General features: G+C 41.7%; 2 protein-coding genes across 4 annotated transcripts in view; both read right to left on the reverse strand.

The window, feature by feature from the left end:
• Positions 1 to 23,212, reverse strand: part of LOC135973540 (uncharacterized) — a 904,472-nt gene that overhangs the window by 845,927 nt on the left and 35,333 nt on the right. The window lies entirely within an intron of this gene.
• The window catches only part of GAB3 (GRB2 associated binding protein 3), a 109,323-nt gene that overhangs the window by 31,410 nt on the left and 54,701 nt on the right, over positions 1 to 23,212 (reverse strand). For all 3 annotated transcript variants that reach the window (XM_008170064.4, XM_065557299.1, XM_065557300.1), the window contains one exon: positions 470 to 773. In XM_008170064.4, the coding sequence (XP_008168286.2) occupies positions 470 to 773 (304 nt within the window). The remainder of the gene's footprint in view (positions 1 to 469; positions 774 to 23,212) is intronic.

Genomic DNA, 23,212 nt, shown 5'->3' on the forward strand with positions numbered 1-23,212 from the left:
TTTGAGCGAAATACAGCCGAGGCCCGGTCAACTGGGCCTCACTGAAACAAACCTTCATCTATCCTGTTCTTTGGCTTTCCATGACTTTACTTCTTTGTCTCACAGGAGAAGGATATCTTTCCTCTTTAGCTTCACAGGGACAGTCTTACCCTCATTTTAGACTTTTTGACAAAATTATACTTAAAGCAATAACAACAATGCAGCAACAAACCTCCCAAACCTTACAATTTCAGCAAGGTTGAGAGAGTTTGTTTCTGAACCATCCTCATATTTCATCCAAGCTCAGGTGAGCAGAACTGATATCTTTGATTGTTTTACGCAATCTTTCTAAAATCAAACCAATTACCACAGGTACTATGATGTTCCCCAGCAGGATAAATCTCCACTCCCCTCCGGCCACTGCGCTGCCTGAGGGAGATTCCAGCTCCAGGTTATTTCCACAGAGCTTGAGCCATGATTCCATTCCTACCTGTGCCATCTTCCACGTGTCCGAAGTTGCAGATCTGGCTGATGTTGTGCACCCATTTCTGCATTTCCTCCTCCGTTTTCGCCACCAAGTAAAAGGAGCGGTAGGTGGTTTTCACAATGAAGACAAAGTTATTCTGGAATTCTTTCTTGATGAAGTTGGACCCTGAATGCTTCAGCACTTCACATTCGTTAAGGTCTATGATCCGAATGGGTTTCTTTGAATGGTTGTTTCTGTAGTACTCCAGAACGTCTGGGTTCCCACTCATGCGGCCCCTGCGGAGCACAAACCAGCGCTTCCGCCATGCCTGCAGGAGACACAATTGGACACATGTCACAGATGGGAAATTTGTTTCCTGCTTTAGCTTTCAAACTGGTTGTCACGTTTTGTCAACAGACCTAAATATGCATATTTTCTTTAGATTCTATGCTAATCCTAATCACTGGGCTGAACGGTGACTGGTGATTTGAAATCCATTCCCATAGGGAGCGTCTACTCTAAGAAGAAAGGTGGGTAGTTGTAATTTTAACATGAGTTTGCAGGGCAAGGTAAGCTATAGGCTTCTCCAGAGTCTCTACCTCAATCTAGTACTATGTGTTAAAGCTACAAATGGCTTTGTCTTCACTAGGATTTTGGTTGCCACGTTAGCTAACATGAAGTAAGAACACATCTTTTATCTTAGGATAAAATCCTAGGCATGCCTTGTCTTCACTGTGTTAGGCCTGGTCTACACTTGAAAATTAGATCAACATAGCTACAGTACTCGAGGGTGTGAAAAAATCTACACCACTGAGGGATGTAGCTATGCCGACCTAATCCCCAGTGTAGCTGCAGCTAGGTTGACAGAAGAATGCTTCCCTTGAGCTAACTACCGTCGCTAGGGGAGGTGGTGTTCCTATAGCAACAACAACAAAAAACCTCCATCGCTCTAAGCTGTGTCTACACTATAGGGTTATGCCAGGATAATGATGGTGCTGAAGCTATGCTGCTACAGTCCCCATACTGTAGACATGGACTTACTTGCCATGTGTTAGCTAGCACCTGGTAGAAAACACCTTTTCTCCTAGTGAAGACAAGGCCTTAAGATGAACCCAGCATGTTTCCGTCAGATGGTTTTCTGTGCTAATAAAGAGCCGTTAATGAGCTGACAGTTACTTATGCAAATTAAGGAGAACAGACCTTGAGGGGGTTGCAGTGCTAAAAAGTTAAACAGATGACTTCAGAACGCTACAAAATCCTGTATATTATACATAACGGCTTGTATAACTCTCTATGCCCAAAACTGTAAATTAATAAATATTTATCTCTTTTTGGCCCAAATGATTAATAGCCTGGATTTCACACAGGGTTAAGTAAAGTCACATATAGATTAAGACACCATATGATTTTATAAAGCTGTATGCAGGATTTGGGGGAAAAAAAAAAAAGACATCTGTTTTTTCCCTCCATTTCACCAGCTGTTTCAGTTCACCTACAGTGCTGTATTGGTTACAGCTGTCACTAATATACTTACTACAAGACCCAGAAGTGACCCCCCCCTCCATATTTCCCATTCCATGGATAAATATTAAACTAACAAATTAGGAGCTCTTCACCTACTGATTTTTTATAAAGAACGTGATTGGATAAAATCAGGTCACATGATCAAAAATAAAACAATGCTGTTTGTCTTTGATGGCTGGCCCAGGGAAATAGGACATGTCCCTATGATGTCACCAGCCTTAGAGCTGTTTCCTACCTTCACAGAGCTTCTATTACACTGTATAAGAACCCCCTGGCCAACTAAGAACATCTGTTACCACTACCCTGCACACTTGGTCAGCTGGAACTTCAAAGTGACAGCAGAGACAAAACTCAGATTTCTTTGCTCCAAAAGCATTTGAATAAAAGGAGCATCTTCACTGGCTGCAAGCAGTGTAGGAGCTATGACCCTTAGATGAGCAATTCTGATTCCACCCACTAGAGAGCAGTGGGGCACACACACACACACACACACACACACACACACACACACACACACACACACACACACACTTTAGCCAATTCTCTACATCTGCTAAATGGCCATTGGCTGTTTCATACTTCATAAAATTCAAAAGGGACAACAAGAAAAACAATTTGAACAACAGAAGAGATGATCTCCTTGCCTGAATCTTACTCAACTCCTGCTTGCAAAATGACTAGTCATCATAACACAAAACTGAGCAGTTGTCTGTCATTTGAGAAATCTTAGTGTGAGCTATGATCACGCCCATTTTGTGGTAGGAGGCTATTTTTAAGCTGGCAAACAGGTCCAGCATCTCTTGAGACCAAGCAATTGGTTGCAAAACGTTTTAGCTGCTATGTAAAAATCCTCATTTATGTACCTTAAAAGTCAATACAATTACTACAGTTTTTGCTGATTCTCATATCCAATGGGTACAACGGCCACTAACATATGGAAGAAAATAACCCCTATGGCCTACATTAATCAAGAAGGAAATGTAACATGACCCCAAAGTAGCTGCCTGACAGTGAAGGCTTTGAAGCTGATTTCCGTTATTCTCATATTTTTTTGATGCAAATAAACTGAACGTGAGGGGTCTCCAGTCCTGCTATCAGGACACATCAGAGCTTTGGGAGTCTACCATCAGAGATGCATATGGAATACATACTCCAATAAAATATTCATTGACTTGCTTACTTAAAAGCATGTCCATTCAACCAGCTGTACCATGGCCTACTTCTAAAGTGCAAGGCTGTCCAAATCAGGGCAGAGACTAAAGTAATATGTTAAACAAGGATTTTGCAAGCCTGAACCATCGTTTGTCAGCCTATGTGAAGAAGTGGGTTTTGAGAAGGGACTTGAATGAGGCATGGTGGGCCAGATCAGGAAGGGGGTGTAGGGTGGACAGCACAAGCACCAGAAATGCAAGCTTTCCCCCCGCTGCATACTGCCCACTATGGTATACTCTTGATCTTTTGACCTCTAGAAGTCAGAGGGTGATTTGATCTCTTTGCCCATTGACCCTCCTGTTGCATCTTCCAACCAGGTTATTAGCTAGCATGGTTGTGGTTTTTGATATGTGGAATCCTGTCCTCTTGAAAATGGACAGAGGCCACCAAGGACTGTTTCTCACAAGGCCTGGAGATTCAATCTCTTAAGGACAAATTGTGAAATTTCATACCTTGAAAACATTATTATGCAAATACAAACACTGTAAAGTTTTTGGTTAATAATTCGGTCTGTAAAACAGGTCAGGTCCTGACAGCATGTGAAGATTTAAACATCTGTTTCTTTGTTTGTGGAGAAACTCAGGGCACCTTTGGGAGAACACCAGCAATTTTTGAAGTGCTGAGGTGTAGAATATACCCATAGAATACATACATTTCTCTCATAACCAACTTCTGGGCTTCTCCACTATCATGCACAGTTCCTGAGTTGGCAGTTGCTTGGACAGACATGTCACTAGCCTCAGTGAATAAGCACAGTTATATTTTTTCCCCCACTCTCTCTTTCAATCCATGTGCTTTAATGAAAAAAGAATACTGGTATGTAATATTTGCCCTTCTCTCCCAAAGTGCCCTATTAATTGCTTTCAAATGCTGGCACTTAGGATATGCCACCTAGCTGTGGATTTTTATCCAACTTTTTGAAAATATGGTAGAACCTCAGAGTTACAAACATCAGAGTTACGAACAGGCCGGTCAGCCACACACAGTCAGGCACCAGAGACAACAACAACAAAAGCAAATACAGTACAGTACTGTGTTAAACATAAACTACTAAAAAAATAAAGGGAAAGTTTAAAAAAAGATTTGACAAGGTAAGGAAACTGTTTCTGCCTTGTTTCATTTAAATTAAGATGGTTTGAAATGGCATTTTTCTTCTGCGTAGTTGTATTAAGTCAATGTTCAGTTGTAAACTTTTGACAGAACCACCATAACATTTTGTTCAGTGTTACTAACAACCTCCATTCCCGACGTGTTCGTAACTCTAAGGTTCTACTGTAATTACTGTTTATGTGGGGGAATGCCCAGAAGTTTCAGATGTGTCTGATCTCATTAGAGCCAAAGAATTTATGGACAAAACCCAAGAGAATGCAGTTGCACAATTTAAAAAGCGGGACATTTGCTGAATAACCTAGCAGGGAACAGTCCAATACTCAATGAAATATCATGCTTATACCATGAACAGTCCATCACAAAACAAAATATATTGGGCTCGATTCTTTAGTACAATTCTGGCTCTAAATGATCAGCAGAGAATTCCTATTGAACTCCCTGCTAGCATAAACCGAGAGGAAGCACTCCTGTGCCAGCTGCTCTGATTCCCCCAGGGTAGCTACTCTAGGCTGCTCTAACTGATGCTGGATCTGGGCTGGCACAGAACCAAGGAACTGTAAGCAGCTTCCTCCACCCCCTCCATGCTGAGAATCAAGCACACAGTCTGAGACATAATATTCCTAAGTAGTTCAAGGTACAGTGCAGGACAGCCCTGTGTCTCAGTTTGTTTAGATTTTATGCTTTGCTGAATCTAAAGTCTGTAGGATCTCAAGCACAATTCCAGAAGCCAGGCTAGAGCACAGTATCGTCAGCTGGAACAGAACTCTGTACAAAGTATTTCAAATCTGCCATTTCAAAACCTTGGGCCAGATTCTTCACTACTGTAAAATGATTGTAACTGGATTGGTTTCACTTTCACACCGTTGTGGCTATAACAACTTGATTTTTGGGGGGGGGGTTTACAAATATATGATAAAATTAACATTATTCTTAGCTCTATTATAAAGAATGTGTGTCAGGGAATGCTGGAGGGGGATGGACAGTTAAGCATGCAAAACTCAACTTCAGAGGAGGTCTGGGTGTGCAAGGAACGCCAGGTTAAGTCTCAGGGTGACGTGCTGAATTATGTACGGTGACACAAATGAAAGCAGTTACATGCTTAGCAGTAATGTAGATTCCAAGCAGAAGACTTACTTTCTCTCTTCACTGCACAATGTCTCTTAAGAGCACAGATGACTCCAAACCTAGTCATATAATGCACTGCCAATTTACCCTCCCTTACCAAATCTATAAAGAAAACCGAGCTGAAAAAGAGATAAAACAGTGTAGGGCCTTTGCTTCTTGTTAATCCCAGTCCTGACATTCAAAAAGATGACTAAATTCCTAATGTGCTTTAAGAGAGCATTTGGGGTAAACAACCATAGCAGAAGGCGGTTTCTCCCGCTACACAATTTCTTTTTCTCTGTAATCAAATGTTTGGGGCTAGTAAGATGCTCTGTGGTTTCTAATGATAAAGAAAATGAGTAATAGAACATGCGTCAGAAAATGCCACAGCCTTCGTCCATGCCAGCATACACAGCAAGTCACATATGTGCTACAGAGCCCACACAGCGGAGACACCCCTAGATTCCACAGAAACCCAACAAAGATAACTGAAAGAGCTCCATAGAGATGAGTAGGGTTAGCATCAGGCCTCACAACCCATGACCAGGAGTCAGGGCCCTTGGGTTCTACTCCTACTTCTGGCTCACCATTTTAGCCTGGGGAAGTGGCTGAACTGTTCAGTGCCTCCGTCTAGCCAAAGTAAGTCTAAGACCTGCCTCACGTGGGTGATGTGACACTGAATTCATTAGCGATTGTAAAAATACTAGCACTGTGATCCTTCGATAAAGAGCATTACAGTACATCTACCTTCCTTGGTGTTTAGATGGCCTTTATTACCGTAGGTATCTGAGCAGCTCCCAAACTTGAATGTATTTATCCACACAACACCCTGCAAAGCAGGGAAGTGCTGTTATCTTCATTCTATAGACCAGGAACTGAGTCACAGAGAAACTAAATGACTTGCCCAAGGTGCTGGAGAAGGGCCTTAAATCCAGGTCTCCTAAATCCTAGGCTAATTCTTAGTCACTTGGCCAACCCTCCTCTTTATAAGTGACAGGTACTGTCATTTATTTTCAACCGACATTACTACTTTCTAGTTGACACAAGGGCCCACAACACGGCATGTCTCACGCCTCTGGGGAAAGGCAAAGTCAGGCTTTTACTTGTATCCGGGTTTTTATTTGGTTAGCGAGCCTGTTTTTCACCTCTTTCCCCTGTTTAAACTTTCATCATACCACCATATCATGGTACAGTTAACAGCTACGTAGAACGGGTTATTTCCATTTTAAAAAGCTTTCTACATTATTATGCCTCTGATCCGCCAAAATATTTTTACCCTAAGAAGCTTTTGCACATTCAACTATGCTAAATGCATTATGTACTGAGAGTTTTACCCGCCCATGGACTGCATTGCAAAACTCATCTGAAATGGTTACACATTTGCCAATATGCGATATTCATGCAGGTCTGTGAGATATGCAAATCTGGCTGACTTTGTACGCATACTAAAGAAAGGTTTCAGAGTAGCAGCCGTGTTAGTCTGTATCCGCAAAAAGAACAGGAGTACTTGTGGCACCTTAGAGACTAACAAATTTATTAGAGCATAAGCTTTCGTGGGCTACAGCCCACTTCTTCGGATGTATATAGAATGGAACGGATATTGAGGAGATATATATACACACATACAGAGAGCATGAACAGGTGGGAGTTGTCTTACCAACTCTGAGAGGCCAATTAAGTAAAAGAAAAAAAACTTTTGAAGTGATAATCAAGCTAGCCCAGTACAGACAGTTTGATAAGAAGTGTGAGAATACTTACAAGGGGAGATAGATTCAATGTTTGTAATGGCTCAGCCATTCCCAGTCCTTATTCAATCCTAAATTGATTGTATCTAGTTTGCATATCAATTCCAGCTCAGCAGTCTCTCCTTGGAGTCTGTTTTTGAAGTTTTTCTGTTTTAAGATAGCCACCCGCAGGCCTGTCATTGAATGACCAGACAGGTTAAAGTGTTCTACCACTGGTTTTTGAGTATTATGATTCCTGATGTCAGATTTGTGTCCATTAATTCTTTTGCGTAGAGACACTTTAACCTGTCTGGTCATTGTGACAGACCTGCGGGTGGCTATTTTACAACAGAAAACTTCAAAAACAGACTCCAAGGAGAGACTGCTGAGCGGGAATTGAAATGCAAACTAGATATAATCAACTCAGGATTGAATAAGGACTGGGAATGGCTGAGCCATTACAAACATCTATCTCCCCTTGTAAGTATTCTCACATTTCTTATCAAACTGTCTGTACTGGGCTAGCTTGATTATCACTTCAAAAGGTTTTTTTTCCTCTTACTTAATTGGCCTCTCAGAGTTGGTAAGACAACTCCCACCTTTTCATGCTCTCTGTATGTGTGTATATATATATATCTCCTCAATATCCATTCCATTCTATATACATCCGAAGAAGTGGGCTGTAGCCCACGAAAGCTTATGCTCTAATAAATTTGTTAGTCTCTAAGGTGCCACAAGTACTCCTGTTCTTTATACTAAAGAAAGCCACTCACATGATATCACCTTTATCTGCAAGCAACTACAGGGGTCAAACTTTCTCTGCCTTTTCTTGGGGTGTGGAATGTGGAATGGCGAGGAATGAATTAAAACAATTCATTTTAATTTATTCCTCGCCATCCACTCAAAGTGCTGCTCATCGAGCTACCAGAGTTGCAGGATCACTTTGAAATAAAGTTGCGTCACTGTCTCAGCAACAGTTTCTGTTGCTGCTCCGGTTTGTCAGTACAAAACTAGCAAGTGACTGGCACTTTGAGGGGCAGGGCAATATTGTGAATGCTGATCGTGCTGAGCCTCACGGACACTTCAAAAACTAGCAAAACCAGAAGTGGGAGTGTGGAGGTGGGGATAGTTTGGTTTCATCTGATCAGAGCCGGTAGAGTTTGGAAAGAGGATTGTTTTGTTTACATGCTCAAAACTAAATACAATATCAAATTTACAAGGGAGTTTAGTTCAACTGCAGTGGGAGAAGGGCTGGGATCTCTCCAGCAAAGAATTCCCCAGTTTGCATTTGGTTTTGCTACTGTAATGTAGACAGTCTCCAGGAGAAATATTACATGTATTTTGGTGCCTTTCGAAATTGCTGAGGACTTCACTATATGTTTATATAGCTTCAGAAGTTTGCCACTGTTGGCATTAGAAAGCCATCTTTGTCAGAAAACGACAACTATCAGATAAGAGGTAACAAATTAATAATTTTCATCTGTCCTTCACACGTGGAATGGTCCATTGCCAATGAGAGGAGAGGTTTTAGAGCAGCGTTGGTCTGATGCCCAGGTGTTGCTCTGTGCAACACAAGACATCAGTGTTTTCTGCTTGCCTCTGCGTTTTTAATGTCAGGAATCTCCACAGACACTTCTAAAGGAATACCTCTGTCACTATTATTACAGTAACACTCTTCCATAAATGACTGCTGCTCCCACAGACCAATATCTTTAGATCTGCCAAATAAGTGGTGTGAAGTGTGAAGTTGGTGTGACCTATAAATTCTTGCTATAGCGTGGATATTGCACTGTCAGGTAAGAGAAGTCACAAACAAAATAACCAGAGCACTAGTAAACAACAGAAGAACGAGAGGCATGCCAACAAGGGTTAAGTTTCAACTGAAGAGGTGACTAATGAGCATTTTGTTTGGTGAACATATTTTCATTTGTAAATACTCGTGCAAAATACACACCGATGGGTAAGCACATATGAGAACACATACTCGCCAGGTGATATAACATTAGCATAAAGTATGTAGTTCATACTTTGTATTTTTTAATCACAACCCCTTTCATCCAAAGATCTAAAAAGTCTTCACCAGGGTGGATAAAAATCAATGATTTTTTTGAAAATAATAATAAAAATAAAATAAAAAAATTGATTTTTATTTAAATTGGATTTTTTTATAAAATGCTTTTTGAGGAAAAAACGATCTAAAGATAGTTTTAATTACAATATCTTTGAGCGATAATGTATCTCATCATGGAATAGGGTTTATTAATTCTATAGTATGAGACAATATATTCATGTTATGTTTAAGAAAAGTTTTGTAAATGAATTCCAATAGTTCATGGATTAGGGACCCAATTTTATGGGGTTCCAGGGGCTTCTGTATAGATTATTTAGGTTAATCTTTCTATCTACCCAATGGGTCTCAGTGCTCAGTCTAGAAGATACCATCAGAGATGCTTAGTTTTGCAATTCTCAAACTGTGGATTTGTGTCTCCAGAGAGAACATGCTTGTTAACAGCAAAAATGTTTTTAAATAAATAAATTATATATAGAGGTGAGAAATAACAGACCTCAACCCTACTGTCCCTCTGCAAATTTGTGTACACAGAGTCAATCCCTTACCTCTTTAAAAGTGCAAAGTTTCAAAAAGTTAAATGAATAGAAGATTGTTGGGAGCGGAATAGATCTGGACAAGGAGAAGAAGTCTGGAGATAAATGTGAGAAGGGAGAGACAGGCAGTAGAAACAAAAGTGAAACTGTTTGAGCAGCATTTTCCAGAAGTTTTGAGGTCTTTCTGAGTGTAGCCTTCATTGATTTGCAATCTACCATCCCATTCTCTCTCTAGAAGGGAAAACCTATAATGGCAGCAGGCCATAAAAGAGACCCAGTTTGGGAATATTTTAATGAAGTTCCTCTACCTGTGGGTAAGACAGGCATGCGTGCAAAATGCAAACAGTGCAACAAAGAAATGCAAGGCCTGGTTGCCCGAATGAAACAACATCGTGAGAAGTGTTTCCAGGGCTACCCAGAGGATTCAGGGGGCCTGGGGTCTTCGGCGGCGGGGGTCCTTCTGCTCTGGGTATTCGGGGCACTTCGGCGGCGGGTCCTGGAGCAAGTGAAGGACCCGCTGCTGAAGTGGGTATTCACCCACGAAAGCTCATGCTCCAATATGTCTGTTAGTCTATAAGGTGCCACAGGACTCTTTGCTGCTTTTACAGATCCAGACTAACACGGTTACCCCTCTGATACTTGAAACCATAGATAAGTTTGTGATAAGAATCAGCAGATTACAAAAAAAGGTAATTGATGAAAAAATTGCCTGGTTTATGCCACAAACTCTCCTTTCTATATGACTGAGAACCCATACTTCATTAACATGGTTCAGTCATTAAGACCAGGATACAGTCCACCCAACAAAGCAGATGTTGCAGGCAAATTGCTGGATAAAGTGTATGAAAGAGAAATTGAGCAGTGTGCAAAAGGTCTAGAGGGTGAAATTGTTAACCTGAGTCTTGATGGGTGGAGCAATGTCCACAATGATCCTGTCGTATGTGCTTGTGTGACAACAGAAGAAGGGAATGTATCACTTGTTTTTGTAAGGAAGACATCAAGAAATGCACACACAGCAGAATACTGAGAAGAAGTAGCAGTAAAAACTATAACAAACTGTGAAAAAAAATTCAAATCTCTAGTTCGCAGCTTGATCACAGACAGTGCTGCAAATGTATCCAAGATTAGAAGAAATTTAGAAGAGAGTCCCCAGCTAATAGCATACGGTTGCAGTGCTCCTTTGATGCACCTCCTAATCAAAGACTTCAGTGTTGCAGAAATAAAGGCTAATGTTGTTGCAATTGCAAAATACTTCCGTAACAACCACTTTGCAGCAGCTGCTCTGAAAAAAGTGGGAGGAACCAAGCTAACTCTCCCAAAGACGTGCGATGGAACTCAGTAGTGGACTGTTTTTGAGCACTATATCAAGAACTGGCCTAATCGGATGACAGTTTGTGAACAAAATCCTGAAAAAACAGATGGCACTGTCACAGCCAAAGTTCTCAACATTGGGCTTAAGAAAAATGTTGAACACATGCTGAGTACCCTGAAGCCTATTTCTGTGAACAAAATGCAGAGTTACTGCTGATGCTGTTGAAATTTGGAAGGAACTGTGTGAGATCTTAAAAAGAGAAATATGCAATGACAGAGTTAAATTACAAGCATTAAAAAAACAAATGGGACAAGCACTATCTTGCAAATTTTCTTGCAAATATTCTCAATACTCGGTACCAGGGTCAAACCTTAACTGCTGAAGAAGAGGAGTTGGCTATGACATGGACATCCATCCAGCAATCATCCCTCCATAATGCCAACTATAATGAACTTCAGAGCTAAGGGTGAACCAATCAAGAAATATATGTTTGCTGATGATGTTTTAAAGAAAGTCACACCAGGGAACTGGTGGAAGCCACTTAAGCTCTTGGACTCAGAGACTGTTGAAGTGATTATCTCATTTTTAACAGCAGTAGCTTCTTCTGCCGGTGTAGAAAAAAAATAATAATTTAAATGTCTGTCTAGTGATGTTCTCCTCCTAACACAGCATGGCAAGAAAATCCTCCAAATGATTAACCTGTTGAACTGGGGATATTTATGAAGTCATTGGGAGGTGAACTATCTGCTTCAATTACCTTTGGTAAATTAAATAACCAAACAATTATTCATTTTCTGATATAGCTGTAAAACTAATCTTTTGAAAAGTTTTCAAAATAAATGTATAGTGTGTACCTTCTAAAAATGAAACCTACATCTGTCTCAGAGTTGTGAAGAATATGTATTAAGGTTCTAACAACCAACAAGAATGCACTTTTATGTAGAAATCCATGATTAAATCGAGTCTTCCTGACTAGTGATTTAAATCATGATTTAAATCAATTTGATTTAAATTAAATCCACCCTGGGTCTTCACCACCAAATTAAGACTCACAGCTCCTCTGTGAGACAGGGAATTATCTTATTCGTTTTATGGATGAGAAGCTGAGGCCAAGAGAAATTAAGTGACTTGCTCGAGGATGCATACAGGAAGTTTGGGAAACAACTGATGTCTCCTGACTTCCAGTCCCATCCTTCTTGGGAAAGTGATTTGTGTTAATCTATTAGCCTACAATGGACAGGTTCAGAAATGAATTTGTAACATGCACACAAAAGGGCAGAAGTTCAGCAATGAGTGAAATTTAAAAGAACTGACAGCTTGCGACAGGTCTACACGTAGAAGTTCCCATATTTAACCAAACTCTGAGAGGCTCATCTGAGCCTCTAGAAATGGTTGGGCTGGAAATACCACATCAACAGGAGTGAAATGTTGCCCGACCCTGTTCAAGTTCTGGTGCAATGTGATCATGTAATGAAGCATCAAACTACAATGAAACAATGCAACGTGATGTGTCGCAGGGCACAAGAGTGATTTTGGAATCCAGGCCACGAACATCCTGCAAGAATGGCTGAGGAAATGTGGAGTGATGATCAGGATGATCTGGGAGAGCCCAGGATGGAAAACAAGCCTGAACACAATGGAAGAAATGAACCGAACTAGTTTAAATGCTCTGAAAAGGGGTACGTTTGGGTTCAAGTCAAGATCTGACCAACTTTTTGGATTTAAATTCATTTTAGTTGAGCAGGTTCAAACATTCCTAATTAAGATACTAAGGGCTTAGATCTGGCTGCCCTGAATGGCTGCACTAGGGAGCGTGCTCGGAAGAATCCCTCCCCCCACCCCCTCTTACTCTGCAGTCAATAATATAGAGGGAGTGCTGGGGTGAACATAGGGTTATTAACTTTCTAATCATACAAAACTGAACACCCTTGACCCGCCCCCTGACCCGCCAGTTCTCTGAGGCTCCACCCCCCACTCACTCCATCCCCCCTCCCTCCGTCACTCACTTTCACTGGGCTGGGGCAGGGGGTTGGGGTATGGGAGGGGGTGAGGGCTCCGGGGTGCAGGAGGGGGCTCCAGGCTGGAGCCGAGTGTGGGATCGGGCTCAGGGCTGGGGCAGGGATGCAGGAGGAGGTGTGTGCTCCAGCTGGGGTTGTGGGTTCTGGGCTGGGGCTGAGGGGTTTGGAGTGCAAGAGAGGGCTCAGGGCTGGGGCAGATGCATGAGGGGGTGAAGGGTTCAGGCTCTGGGAGGGAGTTTGGGTATGGGCTGGGGCTCAGGGCTGGGGTTGGGGTGCAGGCTCCGGGAGGGAGTTCCGACCTGGGGCAGGGGATTGGGGTACAGGAAGGGATTTGAGGTGCAGGCTTCAGGTGCCTCCCGTTTTGTGGCGCAGCGGGGCTAAGGCAGGTTGCCTGCCTGCCCTGGCTCCATGTGACTCCAGGAAGCAGATGGCATGTCCGGCTCCTAGGCGCAGCGGCGGCCAGGCGGCTCTGCACGGTGCGTGCTTCCTGTGCCCGCAGCTCCCACTAACTGTGGTTCCCAGCCAATGGGAGGTGCAGAGCCGGCGCTCAGGACAGGAGCACCACGTGGAGCTTCCCTGATTGCCCCTGCACCTACGGGCTGCAGGGACATGCTGGCCGCTTCCAGGAGCTGCTCAGACCTTTTAACAGCCTGGTCAGCACCGACTGACCGGAGCCACCATGATCCCTTTTCTACCAGGCATTCCCGGTCCTGAAAACCAGACACCTGGCAACACTAGGTGTACAAGGAGTGGCTGCAACTTGACAGTGCTGCTGCTGCAGCACTCCAAGCCCCAGAAACAGCATTCTGGGTAGGGCTACTAGGGCAGGCCTAGTGTAATGGGTGTGGCTGCAGAATGGCATGGAGGTTGGGGGAATCCCAAGTGGACAGACTGGGGAAGCGTACGTACTTGTGAGCTGCTGCACTAGCAGTGTTTCTCATGTCCCCACTGTGGCTGAGGCTACTAGAGTGATCAAACAGCCCTGGGGCGGGTACATGAGCAGAGCAGCAAACCAAGTCCTACGCTAGCTCCCGCATTCGAGACTGAAGTTTTCAGTGCTTAAAAAAATAAAGCATAGAAATGCTTTAAAAGGGTCATTTGGGGGGAAATGTTAAGAGGAACCTTATAGCATTTCCTATAAATGATTTTAAAAGAGGAAGTTAAAATTCATACATAGACAGCTTTGAGAGCAGCTGATGTCTAGCCTATTGAGGATATATACGTCAAACTAGTTTCTCCCTCTGCACCAGCCCGGGGAGAGATGGGACTGTGGGGCATGGGCCTGAAGAAGGAGATTTGCCTATGTAAGGACCTCAGGACTGAGCTGCGAGGAAGTATGCCTGGATTCAAAGGGAATGGGAAGATACAGTCGGTGTGTCATGTGCTGTTGAGCAAACACTTTACAAGACAGAAATCAGGCAGTAATTAATAAACCACGTCACTTGGATTGTAAGTGCTTTGTAGCAGGGACTTGGGTCTTCCTTTCCATTGCGTATTATCACACACAGCACTGTGCATCGAAATCTGAGATGAAAGAGACCAAATCAGCCATCTAGTCCATACCTCTGCCAGAGCTATTGCTGAGTGATTTCAATCCTGGCTCCCGTCAGCTCTGCATAATAAATCTCTCTCTAATGCGGCTGCCTGCTTGTGCCTTCTAATGTGTCTCCTTGCAATACTCCGCAATCAGCTTGGCTGTTTTCCCTCCTGCCCATACATTTAATTCTTCACTCCTATTTTTTGGTAGTTGACTTACCTACCTAGATCCACTAATCTATCTAGGATCTCACCCCGTGCCCATCTCCACAGCATCGACATACCTAACCCTGTGCATTATGGTTGGAAAAATTCAATGAAGATCCAATTTAAAGGTGAGAACATCCTTCCTTCAGGAGACAAGGATTCCCTCTGTCTCCGTGGCCATGTAATCCCAGCAAACGCAGCCCAGGGAAGGGCAGAACAGGGAGTGCTTCTTCTGCAATTGCTTCCTTCCGGTTGACAACCAGGCCGTGGTCCTAGTGATGAAGGTGAGAGTTCGGCCTACAAGTCAGAGCTAGATGCAGGGTGGGTGGGTCCAGGAAACAGGGGTCAGTATCAGAGGGGCAGAAGCCAAATGCCAGAGCCAGAGGGTCACCTGGAGTCGTACACCAGAGGCAGAGCCCTGGTAGAAGCCAGAAGGAAGCAGGGGCTGGAACAGAGCAGGAGCAGGGATTGGAAGCAGGCTGGAAGAAGGGCTGGAACGAGCAGGAGCAGAACAAAGGCAAGCACAGCTGCAGGCATGGTTTGTACTGAGCAGCCACTGAATGGCTACGCGGGCCAGGCTGGTAAGAAGGACTGCAAACCCAGCAGCCCATCGGGCCTGTGACCACTCAGAGTTCTAAGGCAATGCAGTGGGGCTCACGGGTTGTCCAGCAACGCAATTAGGGAGCAGGCCAGCAGCTGTTCCTAGCTGCTCGGGTCCCTGCCCAGGGTGGATTTGATTTAAATCATGATTTAAATCACTAGTCAGGAAGACTCGATTTAATCATGGATTTCTACATAAAAGTGCATTCTTGCTGGTTGTTAGAACCTTAATACATATTCTTCACAACTCCGAGACAGATGTAAGTTTCAATTTTAGAAGGTACACACTATATATTTTTAAAATGATTTATTTTGAAAACTTTTCAGATGAGTTTTACAGCTATATCAGAAAATGAATGATTGTTTAGTTATTTCATTTACCAAAGGTAATTGAAGCAGATATTTATGAAGTCACTGGGAGGTGAGCTAACTCCAATTCAACAGGTTAATCATTAATATTTGGAGGATTTTCTTGCCAGGCTGTATTAAGAAGAGAACATCACCAGATAGACATTTAAATTGTTTTATTTAACTAAAACAACGTTATGTATTCTGGATTTTTTTTCTTCAACAGCAAACATATAATATTTTAACAAAATAAGCATATGAATTATTGAATTTAGTTAAACATTCAAGTTTTTTAAAATCAGCTTTGTTTTCGTTAAAATTGTTGTAAATTAAAATAGTTAAATGAAATTTAAAAAACAAACAAACAAAAATTACATCGACTGTGTCAGCCAGGCCAACATGAGAAACTTAAAATATTGGCAAAAAGAAGAACAGGAGGACTTGTGGCACCTTAGAGACTAACAAATTTATTAGAGCATAAGCTTTCGTGGACTATAGCCCACTTCTTCGGATGCATATAGAATGGAACATATATTGAGGAGATATATATACACACATACAGAGAGCATAAACAGGTGGGAGTTGTCTTACCACCTCTGAGAGGCCAATTAATTAAGAGAAAAAAACTTTTGAAGTGATAATCAAGCTAGCCCAGCACAGACAGACAGTTAGATAACAAGTGTGAGAATAATTACAAGGGGAGATAGATTTCAATGTTTCTATCTCCCCTTGTAATTATTCTCACACTTGTTATCTAACTGTCTGTCTGTGCTGGGCTAGCTTGATTATCACTTCAAAAGTTTTTTTCTCTTAATTAATTGGCCTCTCAGAGGTGGTAAGACAACTCCCACCTGTTTATGCTCTCTGTATGTGTGTATATATATCTCCTCAATATATGTTCCATTCTATATGCATCCGAAGAAGTGGGCTATAGTCCACGAAAGCTTATGCTCTAATAAATTTGTTAGTCTCTAAGGTGCCACAAGTCCTCCTGTTCTTCTTTTTGCGGATACAGACTAACACGGCTGCTACTCTGAAACCTTAAAATATTGGCTTCTTCAACTAACTCAGTCATCTTCACCTTCGTTTTCCTGTTTGTTCATAATCTGGAAAAGAAAAACAAGCTTTCCTCGTTTTTCTGGTCCCAAACGATTTCTCAATTTGGAATGAATTAGTCCAAAGGAAGAAAATATTCTTTCTACACTGGCAGAAGAAGCTACTGCTGTTAAAAGTGAGATTATCACTTCAACAGTCTCTGAATCCAAGTGCTTAAGTGACTTCCACCAGTTCCCTGGTATGACTTTCTTTAAAACATCATCAGCAAACATGCATTTCTTGAGTGATTCTTATTCCCAAACTGGTTCTCTTTTACGTCCTGCTGCCATTATAGGTTTTCCCTTCTAGTGAGAGAATGGGATGGTAGATTGCAAATCAATGAAGGCTATACTCAGAAAGACCTCAAGACTTCTGGAATATGCTGCTCATACAGTTTCACTTTTGTTTCTACTGCCTGTCCCTCCCTTCTCACATTTATTTCCAGACTTCTTCTCCTTGTCCAGACCTATTCCACCCCCAACAATCTTCTATTCACTGAACTTTTTGAAACTTTGCACTTTTAGAGAGAGGTAAGGGATTAACTCTGTGTACACAAATTTGCAGAGGGACAATAGGGTTGAGGTCTGTTATTTCTCACCTCTATATATTATTTATTTATTTATTTAAAACCATTTTTGCTGTTAACAAGCATGTTATCTCTGGAGACACAAATCCACAGTTTGAGAACTGCAAAACTAAACATCTCTGATGGTATCTTCCAAACTGAGCACTGAGTCCCATTGGGTAGATAGAAAGATTAGCCTAAATAATCTATACAGAAGCCCCTGGAACCCCATAAAATTGGGTCCCTAATCCATGAACTATTGGAACTCATTTACAAAACTTTTCTTAAACATTACATGAATATATTATCTCATACTATAGCATGAGAATTTATAATCCCTATTCCATGATGAGATATCTTTGAGCTATAATGTATCTTAATTAAAACTATTTTTAGATAGGTTTTGTCCTCAAAAACACTTTATCAAAAAAAATCTGATTTAAATGATAAAAATCCGATTTTATTTCATTTTTTAAAAAAATCAATGATTTGTATCCACCCTGTCCCTGACACTTCCTTTAATGAAAGCCCTCCATTGGGGCCCCGAGGGGGCTAGCCTCCATTCACATGGGTAAGGGCCTCTGGATCAGGCCGCAAGCCAGGAAAAGTAGTAGCAAGATCACATTATGCGCTCCTATCCTGAGCCCTCTGAACCGTCCTCAAACCAGAAATTCCAAATTTCAGCTAGCTTTAGTGCCGAGTGCTGGTTTAGTGCCAAGTGAGTGGTCCAGGCAGCTCACCAATGTAACAACAAATCTCTGAGGGCACCAGGCTCCAAATAAAACAGCAGTAAAGCCATTTGTGTCTCACCTTCCGTGCCAGGTCCTGAGAAGCTTTTGCCAATGCCAGCTCCAGCTGGGTTACTTTCTGCTTTCATTTCACTAAATGGACTGCCTAACCCTTTCTGTTAGTGAGGCAGCTTCACAACGTACCTGACTTTCTGCTACCCTGGTTACACAGCCTAACTGCTGCCGATGCAACCACGCCAGCCAAGGTGTGAACTCTCCCTTCTCTCTCCCCACTACTCTGCAGTTAAGTTTCTGATGGTCCTGCTGTCACCACCCACTTCAAGGCTAGTGCCCATTTAGGAGCAAAGTGAGCCTCAAGTTACAAAGCTAACTTTGTACCAAGTGCACCAAGAATGGTGCCGCTCACCTTATGGCAAATGACTGAGCTGTGATCATTGTAGGACAGACTGTCTAATCTCACTGCATTGCCATCTGCTGAGAAGTGAATCATTTACTGAGTTTCAATACGACTCTGAAATGACCTTATTTCAGGAAAGCCAGCAGAAATCTTGCTCTGAGGACTTCTACCGGCGCAGAGTCAGAGGGGAAATACCTTGTTCCTTTCATGGTGATGCACACATATTTAATTGACTGAAAGCACTAGTCTGAAAATTTCCTGCACCACAGTGTGTGATGAATGCATTATAGTAAAGCATCTGAGATGACGTCTTCATGAACCAGCAAGATTTTCTCTGTTTCTGTAACGCACAGAAAGAAGCCTATGGTTTGCACAGAAAGAGAAGATTGCCACAAACTGAATAAAACCAGAGCAAAATGTTGCCTGCTTCCCCAAACACATTCCCATCACATATTCCACATCCTAATCCATAATATTTATGGTACTTTATATATACGAACATCTGCAACTGAGTGAGTCACTGCTATTTAATAAACATGCAAATTCTTTGTAAAGCTAATGTTCTTTTGGGCATGCAGGGTCAAAGTCAAAGTGACCTGAAAGCTCTGGAATTTCATTACTTAAAAAGACCATTGAGAAGATCTCAAATCAAGTTCTTAAAGTAGAAAAAATGTGTCTAGATCTACATAGATTTTTGTGAGGAGGGCAAATGCAGATGTTTGATTAAAACATCATTTAAGTGTCAGTTTAGTCAAGAGTGGGTTAAGAAACGGGAGTCATCACAGTTTTCACAAAATTGTTGATCAGGGACTTTCTTGTAGGGTGTTGCAGGAAAAGAAACTGTCTCCTTCCTTCTCATGCAAGTACTGCAAGCAGAGATTTCCCATTAGGAACATCCTGGACAAGAGAAAGTGGCTCCAGTAACTGCCTCTTCCACTTTGTCTTCAGTTACATCTTAGGGCCTTCCGAAGACAAGCTGTGTATAGCAAGAAGCTCTCCAGTAAATAAAGAATGTGAATGTTATTGGCACAGGGGATAGGGTGAAAGTGTCTCCAATCTTTAAAAGGAAGGATATTGACTGGACAGGTGATTCCAGCATAAAGATAACTTGCTACAATACAAGGCTCCTATGTTGTTGATCCCAATGCCAGTAAGTTTTATGCCAGTGGGTCTAAATCTGTTTTAACACTGCACAGAATCAGCCCTGTCCTTTTACAGTATATTCAGTGCTTGCAATATAATGAGTGCTATAAGAGAGGAGTTTCATTCTTTGGTGGCTTTCAGAGTTAAATGCAAGCTAGCCTCTGATGGTGCAAAATTACTGAACATGGGTCCAGTCTTGTAAACCTTTACAGGAGTAGGCTCATCCAAATCCCTGGGGACAAGACACATAAGTAAGGGACTGCAGGACTAGACCCATTTAACTGTGCTCACTTAACAATGAAGTCCAAATATGGGTCATAAATAAGCAATGCTACTAGTGGTCATCCCAAAGTAGGGTTTCCTTAACCTTCCTGGAGCAATGATGAAATCTTGGAGCACTTCTGCCAATAAATGCCTGTGAATATCTGAAGGATCCTTTTAATTCATTTACTGGAAGTGTAAGCATGACTCATTACAAAAAAGGTACATGTTTAGTTTGTTGGGTCCTATTTATTATAAGCCCAAAGTCTGGGTCCCTATTAAAACTTTCCTAATGGTTGCTGGTGTTTGGAGTGGATCTGGGTTTTTTTTTTTTTTTTGTTCTGTGCTCGTCTTCCAAGCTTCAGTAAAAAGGTACAAGATAATAACCACATAAAATGACATCTTTCAAGCACAGTCTGGATATTATTTTACTATGACTAATGTAGAGTGGAAACAGTTTCAGGTGACAATGTTCTGAGAAAAGTAACAGTGATTGTCTTGATTGAGCGTCATTTTAAAAGCGAAGCCTGCAAGGATCTGCAGACTGTCAAAAACTCAGTCTGAGAACAATCAAGCCAAACTTTGTGTGAAATCTGCCGAAGCACAGGGCACATCCATACTTTTTAAGGTATCATGTGGAATTCCTCTGAGGATGGCACTCTCAATTACTTTAAACTGCTCACTTACTGCAGGCTTGACTAAGGTTCCCTGAAGGCTACAGGATTCTTTTCTTTTTTTAATCGGGGTGTAAAGTAGATTCTGGTTCAAAAGGTAGATCCTAAAGGCAGGAGAAGCAAGCTGAAACAACTGGATACAAGGGAGTTGGGTTTAAGTCATTTGATGGTCTCCCATCAACCTTGGGCGCATTCCTCTTCTCTCCCCACAATGGAGCACCCTCTTCTCTTTCCTTCCCTTCCAGGGTATGCAAGCTGAAAAAACGACTCCTCTCTGGTCCTCTCCCAAATTGCACCTTCTGAATGCTGCCGAATTCTCCCAGGCATCTGAGCTTACTGACAGTGAAGACTTACAGGCAAGACTCTTTATGTGAGGATGTTTACAGATAAGCCAGCTAGCCAAGAGTTTTAGTTCCATTCCCCGTCTCCCATCAATCGCATATTTATGTGTAATATCTAAGAAGACATGGTTGTAACTTATATTCCTATCTTTCCTTTCACCCAAAAATCCTAAAGTACTCGACAAATTGTACATGCTGATTACAAGTTACATATGCAGTGACTAGTTCACTCATCGCTGAAATGCGTCCACTTCTGGGGTGATGATCAACTCCGATGTAAATGAGGCCACTTATTTAAGTGACCAATTATGGGTGTAGGTGCCTAAACTTTATGCATCCAAATGCGAACACTTTGATTTTCATCTCTGTGTGGTTCAGTTTCTCCGTCTGTAGAAAGGGGATAATTAAGGCGTAAGGTGGTTTGAGAGCTATGGATGAAAAAACACTAGAAACATGCAAAGGACTAATATTGCTATTCTATTCAGTTAGGATCTCATTCTGTTTGACCTGAAGTTGAAGTTAAAGTAAAACTTCCACTAATTTCAAAGGTGGCTGGACTAGGCCCTTTACATAAACTGATTAAAAAACAGGAAAATTTATGAAAGAACCAATACATTTTTCCCATGGTGCTCATGGATTTAGAGATGTAGCCATCATTCACAATTACGCCAGTGATGATTTCTCCTGCAATATCAATGTCATTATTGTAAAATGACATGGGTACATTGGAGATTTCTCCAATTCATTTACAAATGGTTTATTAATTATCAATAAAGCAGTAAGGCCATTTAATACTGAATATAGTACAGGTAAATCCCTATTGCCTATTAAGGAATCCCTATTAGTCCCATCTCTGAAATTTCTATGGAATCTCAAGTGATTTTTTGGATGTACCCTGAGAGCTTCATAAAAATCACGGTTACCCTGTTCTGTTTATTCCCCCATGTAATTTAAAAGGACAACAGCACTGAAATGCACACATCTGGGGACAAATTCTCTGCTGGTGTAATGCAACTGAAGTAAATGGAGAATTAGCTTCTTATTCTGAGGGGTTGGGTGGGAAGTGGCTTGTATTAAGGGAACTAAACTTTTGAGAAATTTTGAGTAAGGCTGCTAAACTAATTGCTTTTATGGAAAGACTCCAAAGCTTCTTTGCTGAGGAAAAAAGAAAGAGTGGGGGCTAATGCCCTTTCTTGTAGCATGCGAGTTTACTGTAAATACAGATGTGCAGAGTAGTTAAAGGCTGAAAAGATCTGCAGGTGTCTAGAGCCTGCAGATTATGTTGTGTCTTGGGCTATCTGGAGTCTCTCTCTTTTTACTTTACCCAGAACTGGTAGTTTTCTCAGTACATTCTACAGAAACAGAACAAATTTTGCTGTTTCACCTTAACTGAGCATGTGGTATGAGGTCAGCAACAGTCATGCAGCCTATCTTTAACTGTCTGAACTCACATGATGCTATAGTTCTGAAGAGAAGGAACATAAACAGGAAATTGGGCAAAGTGACTCGGGTAGCAGGAGCCCCACAATACTGTTAAATAAACCCAACTCTTCAGCAATAGTAACATTTTGTATTTAAATTACCAAGGTAACTAGAACAGTGGGAGTTCAGAAAAAGCCACAAAGGTCTGTGCTGTGATGGTGATGGCGATGGCTGATACTAACAATGCTGCTCAACAAGAATGTAAAGAAAGGATTGACTTCCAGGATTTCGTTTATCAGAAAACACGGGTAGCCGTGTTTGTCGCTTTTTACAGATCCAGACTAAGAGTCCTGTGGCACCTTATAGAGTTTTTAGGAAATTCTCACAGCTTGATTCATAGCGGAATAAAAAGATGACAGGTCGAATATATTTTCTAAACTATTTTGGGACCAAATCTGGATGGTCTTACTCACACCTTACTGCCTTCACTAGTACTACCTGCACAGTAAAGCGAGCAGGATTTGTCTCGGCATCCTGTTTCCCACTGAAAATTGCCTGGAGAAAGAAAGATTCATCCAAGTGACAAGGGGAAGATCTCTATAAATAACTCCTTTGGGAGGTGATCAAATCTGGAAATATTTGTGTTGTTCTGAGATTTCTTCAGGAAGCTTCAACACTCTCCCTGTCGTAAATGACTAGGGTGTCCAGGGCGGATTTGTCCTAGAGATTATGCCAAAAAAAAAAAAATGCTGAAAAGAAGAACTAACATTCCCAATATATACACAAAGAAAGGAAGATGGAAATAGTAATATATCATCACT

The sequence above is a fragment of the Chrysemys picta genome, chromosome 9 (genome assembly GCF_011386835.1).
Source record: "Chrysemys picta bellii isolate R12L10 chromosome 9, ASM1138683v2, whole genome shotgun sequence".
Taxonomy (NCBI): Eukaryota; Metazoa; Chordata; order Testudines; family Emydidae; genus Chrysemys; species Chrysemys picta.